Raw genomic sequence first — 20,466 nt, 5'->3', positions numbered from 1 at the left:
TTTTGTTTTGCTTTGTTTGTTTGTCTCTTTTTAATTCTATGTGTTTGTACTTTTTCAACATGTTCAAAATAAAGATTCAATCAATCAATCAATCAATCAATCAATCAATCAATCAATCAATCAATCAATCAATCAAACGTCGTAGCAGCTACCTCTGCTTACCACAAACACACTTCTCTGCCACGTTGTACCTGTCAGTACCCACACAGCGGATATATGTGCGCAATACGTGGTTCTGGGAAATCAGGCGGTTAACTGTCAGAGGAAGTGAATTACCGACGTTTATGCAGAGAAGAAAGCAGCGATGCCTGAATCAACCGAGCACGTTGAGGGAGGAAATATGTCTCCCATTTCCCCCCTCAACGAGGACACTGAGGACGAGGACGTTGGGGGGGCAAATACGACTCCTATGTGTCCCCCCAACGAGGACGTTAAGGACGAGGATGTTGAGAGCGCAAAAACGACTTGTACTTGCCCGCCCAAAGTTCACCCCAGTTGTAGGTGCAGTTTGTCTAATTGTAGGTGCTCTAGTAGTTGGTCTACCAGCTTTTATCCTTTATTTGAAGGGTAAAAGTGAGTGTGTCAAGGAACCCAGTGCTGATTGCCCTTTTTCAAAAGCTGCTGTGGCCGCAGACTCCGAGAAATGTTCACGGATTGGACGGTGAGTAACATTTTAAACTTCTGACACATTTTTGTTTTTCACATTACACATAATATTACGCACCAAATGCAAACTTTAGCGCTAAAAACATCTTTGAGAATTACGCATGTATAATATTTATAAAATGTTTACAGTTACACAACAAAATATACCTTAAAATATGCTAAGCAAAAATTTTAAAAAAGCATCAAGGTAACAGTTTGACTGTTTAATTTTTCAACCTTTCCAGACGGTTTTCTTTGTACCCACTGTTGTTTACGTGTGTGTGTGTGTGTGTGTGTGTGTGTGTGTGTGTGTGTGTGTGTGTGTGTTCAGATCCCATCATTAACTTCAAAGACCCGGATCTAAGACCTGTTTTGTTCCCAACTGAAAAATCAGTATTGTTACTGACATCGTCTGTACTGACAACATAGAGGCATATAGGGAATGTGGAGCAGGGAAATTATTTTACTGCTATTGTTAAATAATTGTCATCATTACCATTGCATTAATAATATAATCTGGAGTTTATATTGCATTCAGGGGTTAAACAGTGTCTCTTTCAGAAAGACTGAGTTGCAGGCTGACAGGAAGTTGTATGCAGAAGTGAAAGCAGGAAGTTATTTTGAGCAGCAGGCTAAGACGAGGCTTTAACAATGTAACAGATAGCTTTAAGAAGGCTTTAAGGTTTTATGCATACAGGTATTAAATTAACTTTGTATTCCAGGTGCAGTTATAACTATTTTATACATATTGCATATCTGTGCTTATTTGAGTTGATGTTCAGGTTCTTTAAAGGTCTTAAGCTTCATCTAGTGAGAGTGTCTAGATGATCCATGCTGAGGGAAAACTAGAACATAGAAGGAATTGCAATACATGCTTACAAAACACTTATATATCAGATCATTTTATATTAAGGTTTTAGTAGAGGTTCTTGGTTAAAACATTTATTTAGTAGAAGACATACACATAGTCTCAGTGAGCTTCTGGTCTGGTAAAAGGTCAGAAGTGCAACAGGTGAATTGAGAAAGAGCATTTGAGGACGAGACACAGACAGTAGGTGAAGAGGTGACACAAAGAGCATGTGAGGTCAACACACACACACACACACACACATTAGTTAGAGAAGAGGTTACTCATGTCTGGCTGTAACTGCAAAAGTGTCTCGGTAAAAGAGGAACCGTTCCTTGTTGTCTCGGCAAGAAAGAGGAACAAGACAAGAACTGAAAGGTAGACAGGAAGGGCCAGCCATAAAAATAGAAGATGATGTTCTGTCTTAAAAGCCATGGTGGTGTTGATCTGATCTATGTATAAAATGTATCTGTGACGCATGAAGGGGCGTCAGTAAATCAAACCCTGATGCTATAAAATATCTGTTCATGCTTTGATTAAGTCGAGGACTACTGGCTGTCTGCGTACAGAGTGTCTTCCCACACGTGTGTTCATTAAAATCATTGTTTGACCAAGACCTTCTGGACCAAGAGTGGTTTGTACTCTCCCTCCTCAATTTTGAACCTTAACAGGAATAATATCAGTACAATATCAGGGTAAAGCGTGTAGACATGCTGGTCCAACATGTGGATATCACACTTTGCCTCTCCTAATTTAAACGCATACTTGTGTTGCAGTAAGCTGCAGTACCAACAGTGATATTTTATTTCAAGCCAACATGAAAAGAAATTTTTAAAGATTTTTTTGCTGCAGATTGTGAAGAACAATGCATACTATTCAGTCAGTTAAACACTGGAATGTATCTGGAGTGTATCTTATTCGAATGATTAGTGGCATATGGGGTGGCTGTAGCTTAGGTAGTAGAGCGGGTCACCTCTTAACCGGTTGTTGGTTCGATCCCAGTCTGCATGCCAAATATCCTTGGGCGAGATACTAACCCCAGGTTGCTCTCCCATGCATCCATCGGAGTGTGAATGGTTTGGATGGTAGTTAGGTAGCACTGAAAACCTGGGTGAATGAACAAGTTGTATAAAGCCCTTTGCTAGTAGAAAAGCCATTTACTATATTACGAAAACATTTACATGTAAATGCATATCAGCTAACTAGCATAACCCTTGGTATCAACTTGTTTAGGTCACAATTCTAGTATCAAGTCTTCCCAGTCCCCTAAAGAATATCAGCTTACATTCACCATTTTTCTGATTCTGTCATTTCTTTTTTTAATTACTCAGCTTTTTCTCGTGTAGCGTTCAATTCAGTTAATTTAAACCTTGTAATCTTCAGTCTTATTTAAGCTTTTTTTGCTACAACTTTTAATATTTTTCTCAGTTTTTTTGTTTGAAACAGTATGTAATAATTTACTTCCACTTTTTTTTTATCTGCAAACACAATGCTACTGTCTTTTCTGCATTTTCTGCATACAAATTTTAACTTTCTCACTAATGTATAAGTCTTTGGATCAAAATAAAGTTGGTCCTCCTTATTCACCTAAATTCAGTGCAGGTTCAGTGCAATTACCAAAACCTAACACAGGATTAAATCCTTTCACTTTTAAACTGCTGTTTAAATTGCGTTTCTACTGAAACTGAGCGCTCAAAGTGCTTAGTTCCATCAGAGAGCTTTGTGGTCAGCTTCATCTGTCCAGCATCAAACCCTATGGAAAAAATCTTGCATGTGATATTTGACATATTTAACTTGGTGGTTAAATACTGAAATGAGGACTCTTCTTTCTGTGATAGATGGTTAAATTGGAATTCATGCTCTTATTTCCTCCCACTTGGACGATTGCAACTGACTTTACACTGGTCTCAGTCAGTCCTCTCTGCCCTGTCTCCAGCTTGTCCACAGTCCTGATGCTAGGCTCCTCACAGACACCCGAAAAAGTGGATTTAGGATTTATACAATTTAAGACCCACCTGTTTGTCTGGAAATGATCACGTTAATTAAAAAAAAACAACTTTTTGTTTATCGAGTGTTTTTTTTCTTCCATTTTTATAGACAATAACATTTGAACATAAACAACAAAAGGAGGACCAACCAAACAAAAATAAATAAATCAGGGAGATTAGGCCATTTAGGTATAAGTTTGACATACACAAGGTTACAAGTTGAAAATTATGTACAACCTGGATACATATTATTACCAGAGATAATATAAAGGAATACCACAAGACTAGAGAGTAATTTCTCAGAAAGAAAATGTTTCCATTTCTTCAAGTATTGCTCACATTTTTCTGAGGACAGTCTCAAGGAGAAGGTTAGTCGCTCCATAACGTGAATTTCTTGTAGTATTTCTGTCCAGTCCGAAACAGTTGGAGGTTCCTTTTTCAACCACTTGTGTGTTATAGCTTTTTGGCTGACCACCTGAAATACCTGTAGCAGGTATCTGTCTTGTTTCTTCAGTCCAATTGGGATGTTGGCTAAGTAAAAGACACTGAAACTCCTCTCAAGATGTAACCCAGTTATCTGCTTGGTTCTTTAGACCACTTCTGTCCAGTAGGGGGCGATTTTAGGACATTCTCCAAAAATATGGAAGTGGCCTACTGAAGTTTATGGAGTTCTTTAATCTTAGGGGTGATTAAAAAAACCTCAGAGTTTTGTTTCCAGGTGAACTCTCTCCATGGATCGGAGCTTGAAGTAGTGGCTGTGGTTTTACATATTTTAGACCAATCTTCTTCAGATGGATTTATTCCAGCCTCTTTCTCCCATCTGAGTTTAATGTAGGTGGTAGACAGTTTCCTTTCTGTCTGTAGTATTGAGTAGGTCATAGAGATTTGTTTTGTCAGTTTCCCTTTACATGCATTTATAAATATTTGCACTAATGGCTATTTCTCCTTGGACACAATATCTGTATTAAAATTATGTCTTAATTGGAGATATCTAAAGAAGGTTGTAACTGTCTGACATTTGTTGAAAGGTATCGACACCTTATTGAGATGATATTTTTCAGTATGCGGTAATACCAAAGTTTCACCAATATTTAAACCTACTATCAGTTTTTGCGGGGGTGAATTTTGTGTCATATGCTGGCCAGTGTAGTATTCTTGCATCACTTTCTTTTTTTTCTGCTCTTGACGAAGGCGGTCGCACTTTTCTCCTCTCCTCCTCTCCCTTAGCTTCCCTGCTTAGCCTCTTATGTCCTTGTCTAGTCTCGTGTATTACTTTTCCCTGGAACACTCTCTCACAGTCTGTTCTCTAAAACCTAAAAGAGGAATTATGGATTTGATCAACTGGTCCCTAAATGCAATTGACACCCCTTTCTCAACAAGATGTTTGGGCTCGGGTGAGCCTGAGTGCTGAAGATATCTACCTATTCGGAACCATGGTAACAGGGTTCTGGCTGATCGGAGCTGGCTTGGCCCTGACTTATCGAAGGATTAAGAAAGCGGAACGGGCTGTTCAAACCCCCACAAGGCTGCCCGCTGGGATTGGAACGATGGGAGAGGCGTGAGTTTCTCAAAATGGGCTCATTGAGTCAGCACGGATAAGATCTTGGAGAGGCTGACGGCTGCTGTGAATACTCAGAATAAGATCTCTGACTGCAGACTGGATACATCTCGGAAGGGCTAGCTCGGAATAACATCTCTGGGCGCAAATTGGATGACATCTCGGGGAGGCACACTGCCGTGAGTTCTCAGAATCGGCTCCTTGAGCACAAGAAATGGCAACATCACAGAACGCAAGTATGGTGAAGCTCGCGGCTCTCCAACGGGAGATTGAGAGACCAGTGTTGGACTGTAGAACTGCTTTGAAATTCATGTGAGCTGTTCGCACTAAAGTAAAAACCACCATCACTTCACGCGGATACCCCTTTGGCCCCAGCTGCAGTGGTCTCAAGGCTGGAGCTGAACAACACCCTGATAACGACTGTTGAGTCTGTTCTTTCCCATTCCATGCAAGGCCACCTGGGTTGGCTGGAAGACTGTTTACTTAGCTTGGCAGGGCGAAGGACACTGTCTCAGCTGAACTCTGGACACGCACACACATACATATACACTGATATGCACACACTCATCTCCCCTCCTTTTCCAAACGCCTTCGATGCTTATTCCCTTCCGATGCTGACGGGGATCAAGGAGACCAGCGCACAGGCTGCAGGCTGCAGGCTCGGATGTACTGTCTAATTCGGCTGTCTCTCACCCTTTACCCACTCCTGTTGCTTGTCATGTGTTTCTTTGGCGTATTAAGGGTTTTTTCATGATCTTTGTGCAGAGGTGTTTTTTTTCTGTTCTCAAACTGATCTCCCTGTTGGAGCTCAGTCTGGGGGGAGTTATTTTTTTTCTCCTTATCTTTCCTCATGTGGTGCATTTTCCATTGTTATACCTCTCTGACCTGTCTTTCCCATGTGATGTTTTGTGTAATGTATGTATGGTCGGAGGGTAAGATGACGCTGCCATTGCGTGCAATAGGTTGGTTAATTAGGTTAATTTGATTGTGGGACGTGATTGAGATTAAAATTCAGTGAACTGTGCGTCCCTAGCACATGCATCAACGAAGACAACACATCGTCGTGTTATTCAGTCATGGCAATTTAATTGTGGGACATTATAATTTTAATAAAGATTAAAATTTAATTGTGCACACATGATAACAATAACACTAAAGTGATAACAATGAACTGTTTCAGGGACATTCTTCGGAAAGGCGGCTCTGCAGTAGATGCTGCCATTGCTGCGCTGCTGTGCACCTCCATCATCAACCCACAGTGCGCAGGGATCGGAGGCGGGGTCATATTCACTGTGATGGACAGTTCTGGTAACAAAACACCCTCGCTCCTCTTAGCTCAGCCCTGCTGGGGAATAACATAATAATATGTCATCTTTTCAAAGGTAAAGTGAAAATCATCAACTCCAGAGAGACTGTCCCCAGAAATGTGAACTCTGACCTGCTTAAGTTGTGTCGTAAAACCACAGAGCAGACCACGGAGTGGCTACAAGGTGGGCTGTTTTTCTGCCATAATGCTAATATTTATAATGTTTTAGTCTAATCTGCTCTTGGACTCACCTTTATGCCACAGTTAATTTATTCTGTACAGGTGGCTGCTAATGCACACTGTGAGTCATTCCTCTTTCCTCAAGAAAGCAAAACAGAAATGATAAAAAAGAGAGCAAACCACTACAGAGGGTTTGGCCGTTGGCATTTATTAAAGACAGCGAGTCAGTTTCCTATATGACATCTGTCAGAGTAATCGAACATAAACACAATGAAACACATGCTAATTAGATTCAGAAAAAGCCAGAGAGATTGGAGTAGTTAGATCTTTCTCCAAACAGGTCTTAACAGGTCTTTCTCCAAACAGGTCTTAACAGGTCTTTCTCCAAATCATGCACAAGATGTAACACAAAAATGTTAAAGCTGTAGTCAGTTATCTGTAGAGGTTTTTTTTTTTTAATTCAGCACTTTAGTCTGCAAGACAAACTCAAGATATGAAGGATCATACCTTTGTTTTATCACCTGAGAGGGTTCTTGTCATCAAAGAAGCGGAGGAAAGAGACAGCATGACAGGTATCTCGTTAAAATGTCATCCTCCTCCTCACCTCAAACCTCATCTACTGAACAAAAGTCAGGACTCTAACACACTAAGGAGTGCATAAGCATTATTATTTAATTACTGTAAACAGACTGGACAATCAGCGCTTCCAACTCCAGGCAGTCAACAAACCAGCTAAAGTACAACAGCTGGTGATAAGCTAACATTAAAGCTTTCTTGCCAGAATGCTGTCCCATCTTTCCCATTTTCTGGTCTTCAATTAATGTAAATTCCTCCCCAGGACAAATCTTAACTCTCCTCACAAGTCCATCTTTATCAGTCATTGTTTCTAATTTGGCTAATCTCCACTCGTTCCCTGGCAGATTATCTGTCTGTGGAGGTGAAGCTGGAAATGTTGTGAGATGCTAAAGTGGGGCCAGAGACACAGGCTGCTGTGGATGCACATGTCCCTGTCCCATATGTTCCTGTCAGCAGAGTACAAATGACCTTCATGCATTACTCCCTGATTGTCTATAGTGTGTTGACTTTGAAGGGAAGCTGTGGATCCATATGTAGAATCAGCATAGTCTCTGTTAAGAAGTGTCTTTTGACAGCATTTGAGTATGGGATGGACAGCAATAAGAACTGGGAGTAGTTATTGGAGCAGTTCACTTGTGTCAGACATAAAAAAAATAAAGAAAATAGAAATTAGAATATGTGTGAGAAAGATGAATCAAGAAAAAAAAGGGGGCTACAGACACCATTTATTTATGGGGCCCAGAGTTCTGTGCTACACTCCTGCACACAGGCTGCATAAACAGTAAGAAAAGTAAATATAAGATATGCTAAATGCTTCTTTGAGCCAGAAATAGTGTAAATATAGTGAAATAAACTAAAAGTAAGTGTAGGATGCAAAATGTTATTTATATGTATGTTAGTTAGTTTATATGTTAGTTATTTACACCAAATTATAACAGACATCATCTCAGATTTAAAGGTCAGGACCTTACAGTTTACTTAAAACACGAGCAAATGTATGTGGGACTTTCCAGCACTGACTATCCATTATCTATCTAACCAGATAGCAGATGGATTGGGGTTCCTGGGGAAATTCGAGGTTATGAAGCGGCACACCGGCTTTATGGGAAGTTGCCGTGGGCCGACCTCTTTCAGCCGACCATCAAATTAGCCAGAGAAGGATTCCCTATTCCTTACTACCAAGGTCAACACATCCCACGCATTAATAATACGTCAATACGGTATGAAAAACACCCACAATGTGATTTCAAAAATACAAAGAGCAAACAATGAATGGTTCAGCTTTATTTCACTGTCTTTGTCTTTTAGGGAGTTATATTTAGATAAAAATGGGAACCTGCTTAAGACCGGTGATACTGTGAAATTTGAGAAACTGGCTGACACTTTGGAGATGATCGCAAACGAGGGACCAGATGTGTTTTACAACGGAACAATAGCAAAGAATTTAATCAGTGACATTCAGGATGCAGGTATTATCAGATGGGTTTCATCCTGCTCTCTTTCTGACCGTTTTCTATGTCTGCCAGGCACAATGATCTAATTACAAATTAGAAAATTAATTGGCTCTATAAAAATCTGTCATCTCTCAAAGGCCACACTGTGATCTGTCTGGATCCATTCAAAGTCTTGATTATGAAATGCATTGTGTTCATTTTTGCTCAACAAAATCATTTGTTTCACTGGTTTTGCTCAGGAGGAAAACTCACACTGGAGGACTTGGCATTGTATCAAGCTAATGTGACTGATGCTTGGAATATTTCTTTGGAAGAGTACCGGATGTACTTCCCTCCGCCCCCTGCAGGGGGAGCCATACTCAGCCTCATCCTCAACATCATGAAAGGTTCCTGATTGTTGCTTCTAGCATGTAGAGTGTTTAATAAGGATCATTTTCTTATATGAAACAATCTTTACAAATGTGATACACTAAGAAATGATGTTTTAAATGAAATAAATAACAATTATTTATATTTTCAGGATACAAAATGAATTCAGAACCTAAGACGACTGATGAAAAGATTTTGTTTTATCACCGTTATATTGAAGCTTTAAAATTTGCCAATGGATTAAAGAAACATATCAGAGATCCAAACTTCAGCTCAGATAAAGTAAGTATCTCAAAATCCTACAGATTTGCACCTGCTTTATTGCATATAGTATGATTATATTTAAGTGACTAAATGGGTAAAAGGAGCAATACCACATCAGCCTCTGCTCTGCCTGAACCCACTGCTCCACCCCCGCCTGCAGCTCATCCACAAACCACATCCCACCACAGTCGGTTTATGCACACTGATAATGAGTTGTGGTCTGAAGTGTTGTTTTTTTGTTTTTGTTTTGTTTTTTGTAATATCTCTGAGCATTGCACAGTCGGACTTTGGGTTAATTTGCTGCGGTGAGATTGTGACTTTGTGTTAATGATCAGTTTATCAAGGGCATTTGCATATCACTACCGGTACTTACCCTCTTCTATAAGCTCTTATAGAAGCACTGAGGATGTACTTATTATTTTAAGATAAGATAAGATAAGATAAGATAACTCTTTATTGTCATTGCACAGTCATACATAGTACAGTAGTACAATGAAATTGGAAAAACTGTCCTACGCCGGCACTACATATAACACAACACGACACGATATGACACATCACAACGTAACAAACAACACAACACAGTATATTAACTTAGTATAAAAAAGAAGAATAAGTGTATGTGTATTGCACACTGTTATTATTGCACATTAATTATTATTGCACCTTGTTATAAATATAAATATTATTGTTATCGTTTTAAACATTGTTACCTCCCCCTAAAAAGTCCAGGGAGGTATCCAGTCAGGTCAGCTATTTACATTGATCAGGGCTATTGCCCTGTTGTAAAAGCTGTCCTTGAGTCTATTTGTTCGGGACCTCAGCAGCCTGAACCTCCTGCCAGACGGCAGCAGCTTAAACACCCGGTGTCCTGGGTGTGTGCAGTCCCGTAGGATGCTGCGTGCCCTCTTGAGACAGCGAGTGCTGTACAGGTCCTTCAGGGAGGGAAGAGGATGTCCAATGATTTTTTGGGCCATGTTGATGACCCTCTGGAGTGCCTTTCTGTGTGCTGTGGTGCAGCTGGAGAACCACACACCGATGCAATATGTCAGCACACTTTCAATGGAGCAGCGGTAGAAGACGGTCAGCAGCTCCTTCTTCAGGTCCATTTTTCTGAGGATTCTCAGAAAGTGGAGACGCTGTTGGGCCTTCTTTAAGACCGCAGAGGTGTTAGAGCTCCATTGGAGGTCTGTGTCTATGTGCACACCCAGAAACTTGAAACTGGAGACCCTTTCCACGCACTCCCCGTTGATGCTGACAGGCTGCAGCTCGGACTTCCTCCTTCTGAAGTCAACTACCAGTTCTTTTGTTTTGGTGGTATTGAGGTCCAGGTTGTTGTCTGCACACCAATCTGACAGCCTCTGAACTTCAGCTCTGTATGCAGTCTCATCTCCCCCTGAGATGAGCCCCACCACAGTGGTATCATCTGCAAACTTGATGACTGTGTTGTCTGGGTGGGAACTAACACAGTCATGTGTGTACAGAGTGTACAGTAGGGGACTCAGTACACAGCCTTGTGGAGAGCCGGTGTTGAGGCTGAGGGCTGAGGAAAGATGAGGCCCCACTCTAACTCTCTGTACACGGTCTGAGAGGAAGTCTCTGATCCAGCGGCAGGTGGTGGAAGGAAGTCCAATTTCCAGCAGTTTATCTATTAGTCTGTCCGGGAGTATCGTATTGAAAGCAGAGCTAAAGTCAACAAAGAGCAGCCTGACGTAACGGCCCTGCACTTCCAGGTGAGAGATGGTGGTGTGGAGCGTTGTAGCAATGGCATCTTCAGTTGATCTGTTAGCTCTGTATGCAAACTGGAGCGGGTCGAGTACTCTATGCATTTTACTGCATAGAGTACTCTGAAAAAATGCTTTGTGTCTCAGCCTTTCCCAGTAACTCTGCATTTTTATTTCAGCACAATTCTGAGCAGTGATGTAACTTTTAAAACCTATAAGTATAAATAAATGTTTTTAAAGCAGATAAACCTAAATTACTTTTATATTTGTCTCAAAGTATTTTAGTATGTATTATTATTCATATTATGATTATTGTTAATTTTGTGTAATTCCGATGCTCTGTATTTCACACAGATGGCAAAGAATTTGACAGTGGATAGCTTTGCCAACCACATACGGAGCTTGATCAGCAGCGACAAGACTCACGATCCCCAGTATTACGGCAAAAACTCATATCTGGACAGCATCGGCACCACACATGTATCTGTGCTGGCTGAAGATGGATCTGCTGTGTCTGTCACCAGCAGCATCAACGATGAGTCAGTACCTGCATCATTCTGTTTCACTGTTAGAAACCAGCTGACTTTTCCACAACAGTGTCACAGGGTTTAGACCTAGTTCATTTAATGTTTACTCTTTACAGATTTGGGTCCAATGTCCTCTCTTCAAGCACTGGAATCATCCTCAACAACCACCTAAATGACTTCTGTGGTAGAGCCGATAACATCTTTCATGGTAAGGGATCAGCAGGATTCCTTCTAAATTTAATATTTAATAACAAATATTCTGGACCTCTGAGTTCTGATAGTACTAATTTGCAATTTTAATTCATCTTCTAAACTAATGTGTTAAGCGTGGTTAATATAACATATACTTGATAAATATGCATGTTTGTACATATTAGCGTGTCGCAACATAAGAAATTTGAAAGAAAATACAACAACACCTGGGGAAACTGCACACCATGAATTTTTAATCTAATAGTACCAAAAAAAGCACCACTGAGGAAATTTGCGGAGAAAATGTCATTTCATAATTCATTGTGGCGCATCATGTTTTGTTGATCATGAAAATGGTCAACAAAACTGCCAAACCAAAGCACATCAGGTAAATTTGAATTAAAATGGCATTTTTCATTTAATGTCATAGCCTGCTGAAATGTTTTGAATGTTTAAGAACAGGCACAGTTGAGCTCTGAGTGAACTTCTATAAACACAAATTACATAAACTCTCTAAATCTGTCCTCAGCTGGTCACAGCAGATGACTGCCCCTCTGTGAGCCTGTTGCTGTTGGAGGTTTCTTGCTGTTAAAAGGGAGTTTTTCCTTCCCACTGTCACCAAATAGGGGCTCATCTTATTGTTGGGTTTTGTCTCCATTGAAGTGGGTTAACCTTAGAGATGGGCCGATCTGATATTACGTATCGGTCCGATACTGACCTAAATTACTGAATCGGATATCGGAGAGAAATAAAAAATGTAATCCAATCCACTGAATATCACAAAAGCACCTCGCAAAAATTGCGACATAGCGTAACCCAGCTTATAACCTTGTAGCACATCGGAGCAGTATGCGTCACGTGATAGAGTGGATGTAGCGTGCAGTACCGATCAGCAGTCTGGATGAGCAAAGTTTTGCCACAGGGCCAGGTAGGGCATGAACAGGGAGAGGGGGCACAAAGACATACTTTTCTTTCTTATTCTAATGTCTAGTTTAAAAAAAATTATCTGAATCTTACAACCAAAGTTTTCATCTGATGCAAAAATGTATAGAAATCCATTATTGTATATAGTAACTATTAAGCATCATGAGGTGGAGGGTGATTCCCTTTTATTATTTTTATTTCTTTTTTTTGTTGGGAATTGGTAACCCTATTAGTTTGGTTCTTTAAAATTGCTGCTAAGTACTTTTTAACATATCAGAATAGGGAGGATGGTGTAGGTTCATGTTTATTAGATTGATCAGTTTTGCTGAACTATGAAATATTTCGGGTGCAGTGCATTTTTTGCACACAGGTATAACAGAATGGCTTTAGCTTGATCTTCTCATCATTCCGAGATTCATGGAGACATTTTGGACTGTAGTTTTGTCCTGCTATTCAAGGTCTTTGTTGTATTTCTCAGGGGAGCGGCCTCCCTCCAATATGGCCCCTTCTGTGCTGAAGTCTCCGTCGAAGACGCTGGTGATTGGAGGGTCTGGTGCTGAAATGATTCCACCGGCAGTGGCCTCGGTATGTATGCATGGTACACACAAAGGTGCCATTACATATTAAATAAAATAAATTGATACGGACTGATGCCCGTCTTTGCTGCATCATAGCAACAAGATTCTTCGACCTAATTTATCCTGTAATCATCACATTCTCACCTCATAGATTTATTTTTTCTCTCCAAGGCGCTCATGAACCACCTTTGGTTTAGAAAGAGTCTTAAGGAGGCAATTGATACTCTGGTTGTTCTTGTAGACTCTCAAAGTAAAGTAAAACTTGAATCCAAGCTTGAAAAGGTAATATTTTCAGTTTTTTTAAAGGACACATTAATAAGTTCTACTTCTCTTGTTCCATCTGAGACTCTCTCTTCTTTGCCCTGCAGGATGTAGTTGATGGTCTTGAAGCTCTGGGACATAAAGTAGCAAAATTCTACAACACAGTTAATGCTGTGGAAAAGGCGGGCAGCTGTATCTCTGCGTGGTCTGATGAAAGGAAAAAAGGCAAAGCAGCTGGTTACTGAGACCAAGAATCAGTGATGTTAGTTATAGAGTATGGTCTTAAGGTTATGATAGCAGAGCTGTTTGTTTTCATTTTTTCGAAATCTCTCAGTCAGAACATGGTGTATTATGTTTAAGTGGAAGCTAGCGAGCTAACTTCCTGCTAACTTCTAACTCTGTTAAATTTCATAAATTTAGACAGTTTGTAACTCTCAATGATGCCACAGTGATCGTTTGACTGTGGGACCCAGAAACAGTTAATGACATCAAACTTAAAGACCTGATAACTATTTCAAACTATTTACAGAACACCAATAGGAAAGGATGGTTTTGTTTTTTGTTTTTTAAATTTTTGCTGACAAGCAGAGGTGAAGTTTTTACTGTTTCTTCCCTCAGTAAACATAAACAACGATAGTATTCAGGAAAAAACATTAAATATATATTTATTTATCATGACTCTAGTTTTACATGGCCTATCAACACACTTTTAACACAAAAGTGAAGACTCAGGGTTGTCTTGGGTTGTTGCTATAGCATCTTAAATTGGTCATGTGATTGGTTTATTGTGGCTATTTTTCCTCAGCAAATCAGCATCACTTTTGCGATTGTTTCGCCCTGAGGACAGCTTCAACTGTCTGAGTGTTGAAAAATAGTAACGCGTCCGCACCGCATTTTCTTGTTAGTAAGGGTAACTGCGTTGTAAAGACTGAATAGTAATTAGATTACTAGTTACTGATAAAAGTACTTTTAACGCCGTTATTCACGTCACTGCTTGTGTCTAAAAAAAAGTTTGTAATATTGAAAACATAATGTGATGATCAGATTATTTAAATCCCAAATTTAATGCAAAATAGTGCAAAGACAGCATTGTAAACTAGAATGTTTTTGAAAAATGTTAGGGATTTATATATCTGCCTCAATTTTATACAATCAATATGAGGTTTTAAATATTTGTTCATCATAAATCATAGAATATAAAAAAACAAGGACACAGCTTTCAGGTTGAAATGTGAAGCCTATGACGATGTTTCTTCAACCTGCATCAGGCCAGCAGGAAGAGACTGACTGCAGAAATCTTTGGTTATATAAAAGATTGTTGGAAAATGAGCTACAGACTTCATGTTCCATTCCACCAGTAAACAATTCATATTTTCAAGTCTCATCAAATTTATGTTTACTTTGTAAATTTTAGCCCACTGAATTGTCCAGAAGTGAGAGAAAGTAAGGTCCACTTTATGGCAGCCCTAAGTTATCTATCAATTGATTTGTAGTATAAACAAAACCAAAAACATTAGGAGTCCTACTACACAAGTGCAGTTACTAGGGATGGGTACCGGTGTCCGGTGGTCTGACATAAACGGTAGTAACCAGACCGAAAAGCAGCGCACATTTCGGTGCTTTATTTCGGTGCTTTTTTTTTTCGATTCTAGCCAATCATTTTACGTTTCCGAGAATGGTAGGCGGGGCCAGGTACGTACGTTCTTTTAGAGCAGAGCTACAGATTAAAAATGCCCAAGACGAAGCGGTCAAAAGTCTGACTGTACTTCACAGCAAAATATGCAAACTCAGCAGCCTGCAACAAGTGCTTTAAGCTGATACTGTGATACTGTCAAAGGAGGTAACACCTCGAATCCGATGAAACACCTGGCGACGCATAGCGTTTTTTTAAAAAGCCGAGAAATGCGCCGTATTTGATAGCTTGCTGCGAGACCTCACACCGTGCACATCTACTGCGGGTGGGTTGCCTGTTATCGGACCCGGAGCAATATCCCCCAAAAACCCGAAGAATGGAGTCTTGGCCCCTAGCCCTGCCAGTGTAGCAGAAATGATGACGGATGATGATGCAGCAGCAGCCGTTCTTCTCTGCGTGAGTAGCTTAATGTTGTACGTGTGTAATTTTCGTTGAGTAGGCTAACCACGTTATTACATTAATGCATGTAAGGTGAACTAGTATGGAACGCCAGGACTGCCATAATGAAATAATTAAATACACCATTAAATAATTAATTAAATTTGTCAATAATTAATTAAAATTGGAATTAATTAATTAAATAAATAGTTATGACACATGTAATTAATTAATTATTGACACATTTAATTAATTATTTATGTATTTCACATTTTAATTAATTATTGACACATTTAATTAATTATTTAATGATATATTTATTTATTTCATTTTGGCAGTCCTGGCGCCTGGCTCTCATCATGAAATAATTTTATCTGTCAGCCTCACCCATCAAACTCAGGGGGCGGGGTTAACGCTGCCCATGCAGCTTCTCTAACATTTGATTGGTTGCCGTGCAAAGTAAGTCAAAACAGGTCGATCCTAGAAAATCGATTGCTTGTGTAGACTTGGGGCAGCCAGGTATCCCAGAATGCAGATCAAATCACAGGCAGCAATGGTGGTGGTGTAGTTTTAAAATACCCCGTTTTTCTGTCACCAGCTACACTTTTAACAGTGTTTTAGCCGCGAATGTCGCGACGTATGTCTGGTCAGGTTGTCAACATAGAACATGTTTGCAAAAGTGCTCAGATGTTTTCAGAGATTTCACTAGCTCTGCTAACAATTAGCATGCAGAGTGCACCCAGGGGGTTACGTTAACCGGTTTGTTTACATATTCCACTCTCCGTGTTCCACATGTTGCATTCGCAGATTCTCATTTTCACCGAACGATCGTCTCTTTCCGCCTGGTCTTGTGTCTCTGTGCTTCTGTAACATAAAGAACGAGCTGACATTTTTCTTACGAAACCAGCGATCAGCTCAACAGACCCTCAGTTTACCTGCATGCATCCTCCTCCTCATCTGTCAGCTGTTTAACACCTGCTGCTAATTCAAGAAACACGCCTACGTTACCTGGTGATAGTCACAGTTTAACTGGGCAGCCGGTGCTCGATATAACGCAATGTCAGCGCATTTTTCTGCACAAGATAAGTAAATATAGTGTTTTCCCCGAGCGCAGAGCTGCTGGAGCTTGTTTCCATACAGAGCACTTTATAGGCGAACAGCTTCATCAGCGGCTGATGTCCAATCACCGGCACACAGCTTTGAAACCTCAGCTGAGTTTTAGCTCTCAGTGGTTAAACGCTGGACTTCATTCACTCAGGTTCTGTCTGTCGGGTCACGTTTACTTCGCTGTTTTATTTACAACTGAGCAAATCGGTTTGGCTGAGGTTAAAGTTACGTTTCATAACTGCATAGTTTCACAGACGTTTAATGGTTCACTGGCACATGTGTTAGACTGAACTATCATCTAAATATCATCTGTTTTTTAATAGTTATTCAACTGTATTCTAAGCACCAGCTGTCTGTTAGAATGTGATTTTTTTTCTCTCTGTTGGCAGAGGTATAAAAATGCGCAGGAAAATCTGACGTGCATGGCAAACTTCACCGACGATATTTAGGGAGGAATAAACACACATCAAACATAAATGAACCATTTGTCTGTCTCCATAATTGAGAGCATTTTCTCTTCTTATGTCAACACTCTCTCTCTCTTTTTTTTTTCTTTTTTTTTGCTTTTTCGGTCATGTTATGTTTACCTGTCAAAGGCTTGTTACAAACTATGAAACACATCGTGCAGACTTCTGGATGTTAGAAGAAAACGAATACTGCTCATGAATGAGACTAAAGGCAGGAAGGTGTCCTTTAAAACTAAACATGTCAATAGGACCTCCCTATTTATATCATAGTTTATGATATAGCACGTGTATTTCAGTAATAGCCTGCTGATTTCAGTGTAGTGGTGACCAGTCACACAGCTCACATAGGGGTTATCTGTGATACTCCTTAACTATAATTTATCCAAGTTAACTTCAGTTAACCATTCAGACGGTTCTTTTGCAATGAAAAACATAAACACCCATGCTGCCGGTAGGTTTCCTCAGTGCCAGCTGTTAACATTATAGCTGCTTATGCAGTAACCATGGTAACCACGGACTCTGAGCGGCTGGATCGACGGAGGTCAGACAACAATTTTACACGTATGATCTTAAAACAGGACACAGCCACTATACGTGCTGGCCTCATATCAAATGTGAAGGCAGACTGAATCTATGTTTGAGGTTTGTTTATATCTAATCTTCCTTTTCAAACATTTAAACAGCAGCGAGTCTGCAGCTGAGGGAATACAAACTCAAATTGTCGGAACAGGTTTGCTCGTTTCTTGGATTCATTTGGTGATTTATTAAATGTATAACTGTTATTCTAATCTGCTGCTGAGTCTCTTACACTTTTCTTTATGCTGTATATTTTCACGTCTCTGGAATAGTTGGCAGTTAGATAGTCAGCTGGGAAACTCTGTGGAGCTGAGGATATCGTGGATATGCTGACCTCGCTCCGTGGTGTACAGGGCCGTTTACCCTCATGATTAATATTCACAATAAAAATATTAGCCGAACATCATGAAGTCTGTATGTGTTTCATAGTGTCGAACAACCTTTGTACAGTTAAAGCCAGCAGTTACTACATGACGGAAACACCAACGTTATCTCTTTTATGTGTTTATACACAGGTCACACTGATTACTGAACAAAAACCCAAAGATCAGATGTTAAACAGATTTATTTGCTCTCTCTCCTCCTTAAACATGTTTTTAATGTTAGTTATAATTCAGAATTGGCGACTGAAACACATAGGACACATAAGAACTTCAGGAAAAAAACCACCGATAAATATAACCTCAGTAAAAGAAGTCAGCGGGGGTTACTACAGCTGTGTACCGGGGCCTGCGCTTTGTCGGTGGGATTGCTTGCGAGGCGAGCGGGTCTATCCCACGCTTTGCCGTGAGACTGGGCAGACATCTCCGACATCATCGAAGCACTTTTGCAAAGAGGCTGTATCTTGACAAACCGACCAGACACATGAAGATTAAACCACTACATTCTCGGCTAAAAAAAATATTAAAACGGTATTTGGTGACACACAAACAGGGTTTTTCAAAGCTCAGTTCTGTTAGCTTCCACATGCCGGTTGTGTGCTAGAAACAATGGCCACCAGGCCAAAGCAATGGTTTTGACTCGATCAGCGTTAACCCCGCCCCCTGAGTTTGACGGGTGAGGCTGACAGATAAAATTATTTCATGATGAGAGCCAGGCGCCAGGACTGCCAAAATGAAATAAATAAATATATCATTAAATAATTAATTAAATGTGTCAATAATTAATTAAATGTGTCAATAATTAATTAAAATGTGAAATACATAAATAATTAATTAAATGTGTCAATAATTAATTAAATGTGTCAATAATTAATTAAAATGTGAAATACATAAATAATTAATTTAATGTGTCAATAATTAATTAATTACATGTGTCATAACTATTTATTTAATTAATTAATTCCAATTTTAATTAATTATTGACACATTTAATTAATTATTTAATGGTGTATTTAATTAATTCATTATGGCAGTCCTGGCGTTCCATAAACTAGCAAACATCATCATAGCTACATGCGGCTGTCTTCTTGTTTGATGGCAGATGCTCCCTTCACCCTGGCTAAAAAGGCTAAAATGACCAAAGAAAAAGTGGAAAACAGTTAAACATGAGAGGTTTTTGGACAAAGTTTGTGTTTTTTCCATTGTTTAAGCTTCCAGCCAAGAGTGATACCATATATGCCCCATAGCTGCAGAAAAGGCTAACATTGTTATCTTTTTACAAAAAACAGCTGAACATGAGAGGTTTTTGGACCAATTTTGTGTTCTCCATTCTTTAAGCACCGGTTTGAGCACCGTTTGAGCACCGGCACCGTTTCAAAAGTACCGATTTGGCACCGGTATCGGATAAAACCTAAACGATACCCATCCCTAGCAGTTACTGTTACTGGCATGTCAGTATCAACAAAGCTAGATCTCACACACTGTTAGAGCCAAATAGAAATGTCAGTTTTTTTATCTGAATATTCTAAGTCACATTTAAATGCTTTTCAATATTAGTTTTTTTTTTCCTTCAGTTTGCATATTAAGATTTTTTTGCACAGTTCATCCTGTTATTGTTTTGCTGTTATAAAGTGTAGGTAATTCTGCTGATGTGCTCAGGGTTAAAGTTAATCAGAAAAGGAGTTTGAAAAGCAACAGTTTTCTTTTTATAGCTGTTTAATGTGTTTTATTGACAGGAATAGATAACCCGGACTTGAACTGAAAATGTTTTATTTTCAAACTGACAGTTTTGTGTACAATAAATTCCTTTCTTCAGTGTTTAATGTCTGCCTTGTTTTCATTATTGGATTACATTTAAGCTGCCTTTTGGAAATCACGAGTCAGAAACTTTATGTTCTGCAGAAGAGACAGAAGCTTATAGAAAACAATTGCTTTCAAAACACACGGGTCATGTGACTGTGACAAAATCTGAAGTTTTGGTGCACTTCACCCCAGTTCCAACACGTGGCGTACCTGCTGCTTCAAGGTACTGCCAGGCGCCAGAATTCACATTTTTGTCAACCGGAGTGATTTGTAATAAAGATTTGTTTTAGATAGTACCGCTTTAATTTATTAAATGTGCATGTGTAAAAGAAAACAATACCCTCTCTCTGACCTGGATTTAAAGTGTAATCAAATAAATATTATATAGATAAATATTCTACTCGAATAATTACTGGCATAGAGATGTGAGAAGGCAAGATACTGCTGGGTGAGCTCATATATGCACTTGTATAAGCAGAGAGAGAGTGGCACACAGAGCTGCAAACTCTTAAAAATATCTCATTAAAAATATCTTCCTCACTACAACCGTATATTCACATACTGTGATCAAAAAATAAAGCAGACCGAGCTCAAAACCAACTGTAAACCTGTGTGGCTATTATAGTAAATGTAGTAATGTTACCCAGAGATATATTTGAGGGCTCACTT

The 20,466-nt window shown here is 39.5% G+C and overlaps 1 protein-coding gene across 1 annotated transcript in view; it reads left to right on the top strand.

The window, feature by feature from the left end:
- The first annotated feature begins 398 nt into the window (after window positions 1-398).
- Window positions 399-20,466, top strand: part of LOC309718862 (glutathione hydrolase 5 proenzyme-like) — an 88,699-nt gene continuing 68,631 nt past the window's right edge. The window contains exons 1-5 of the mRNA XM_082554471.1: window positions 399-661; window positions 6,219-6,346; window positions 6,421-6,528; window positions 8,143-8,320; window positions 8,409-8,569. Of these exons, the coding sequence (XP_082410597.1) occupies window positions 444-661; window positions 6,219-6,346; window positions 6,421-6,528; window positions 8,143-8,320; window positions 8,409-8,569 (793 nt within the window). The 5' untranslated portion in view covers window positions 399-443. The remainder of the gene's footprint in view (window positions 662-6,218; window positions 6,347-6,420; window positions 6,529-8,142; window positions 8,321-8,408; window positions 8,570-20,466) is intronic.

The sequence above is a fragment of the Aulonocara stuartgranti genome, assembly GCF_965226115.1.
Source record: "Aulonocara stuartgranti genome assembly, chromosome: 12".
Classification (NCBI taxonomy): Eukaryota; Metazoa; Chordata; class Actinopteri; order Cichliformes; family Cichlidae; genus Aulonocara; species Aulonocara stuartgranti.
The sequence above is the reverse complement of the archived record's forward strand: the minus strand, read 5'-3'. Positions and strand labels throughout refer to the sequence as shown.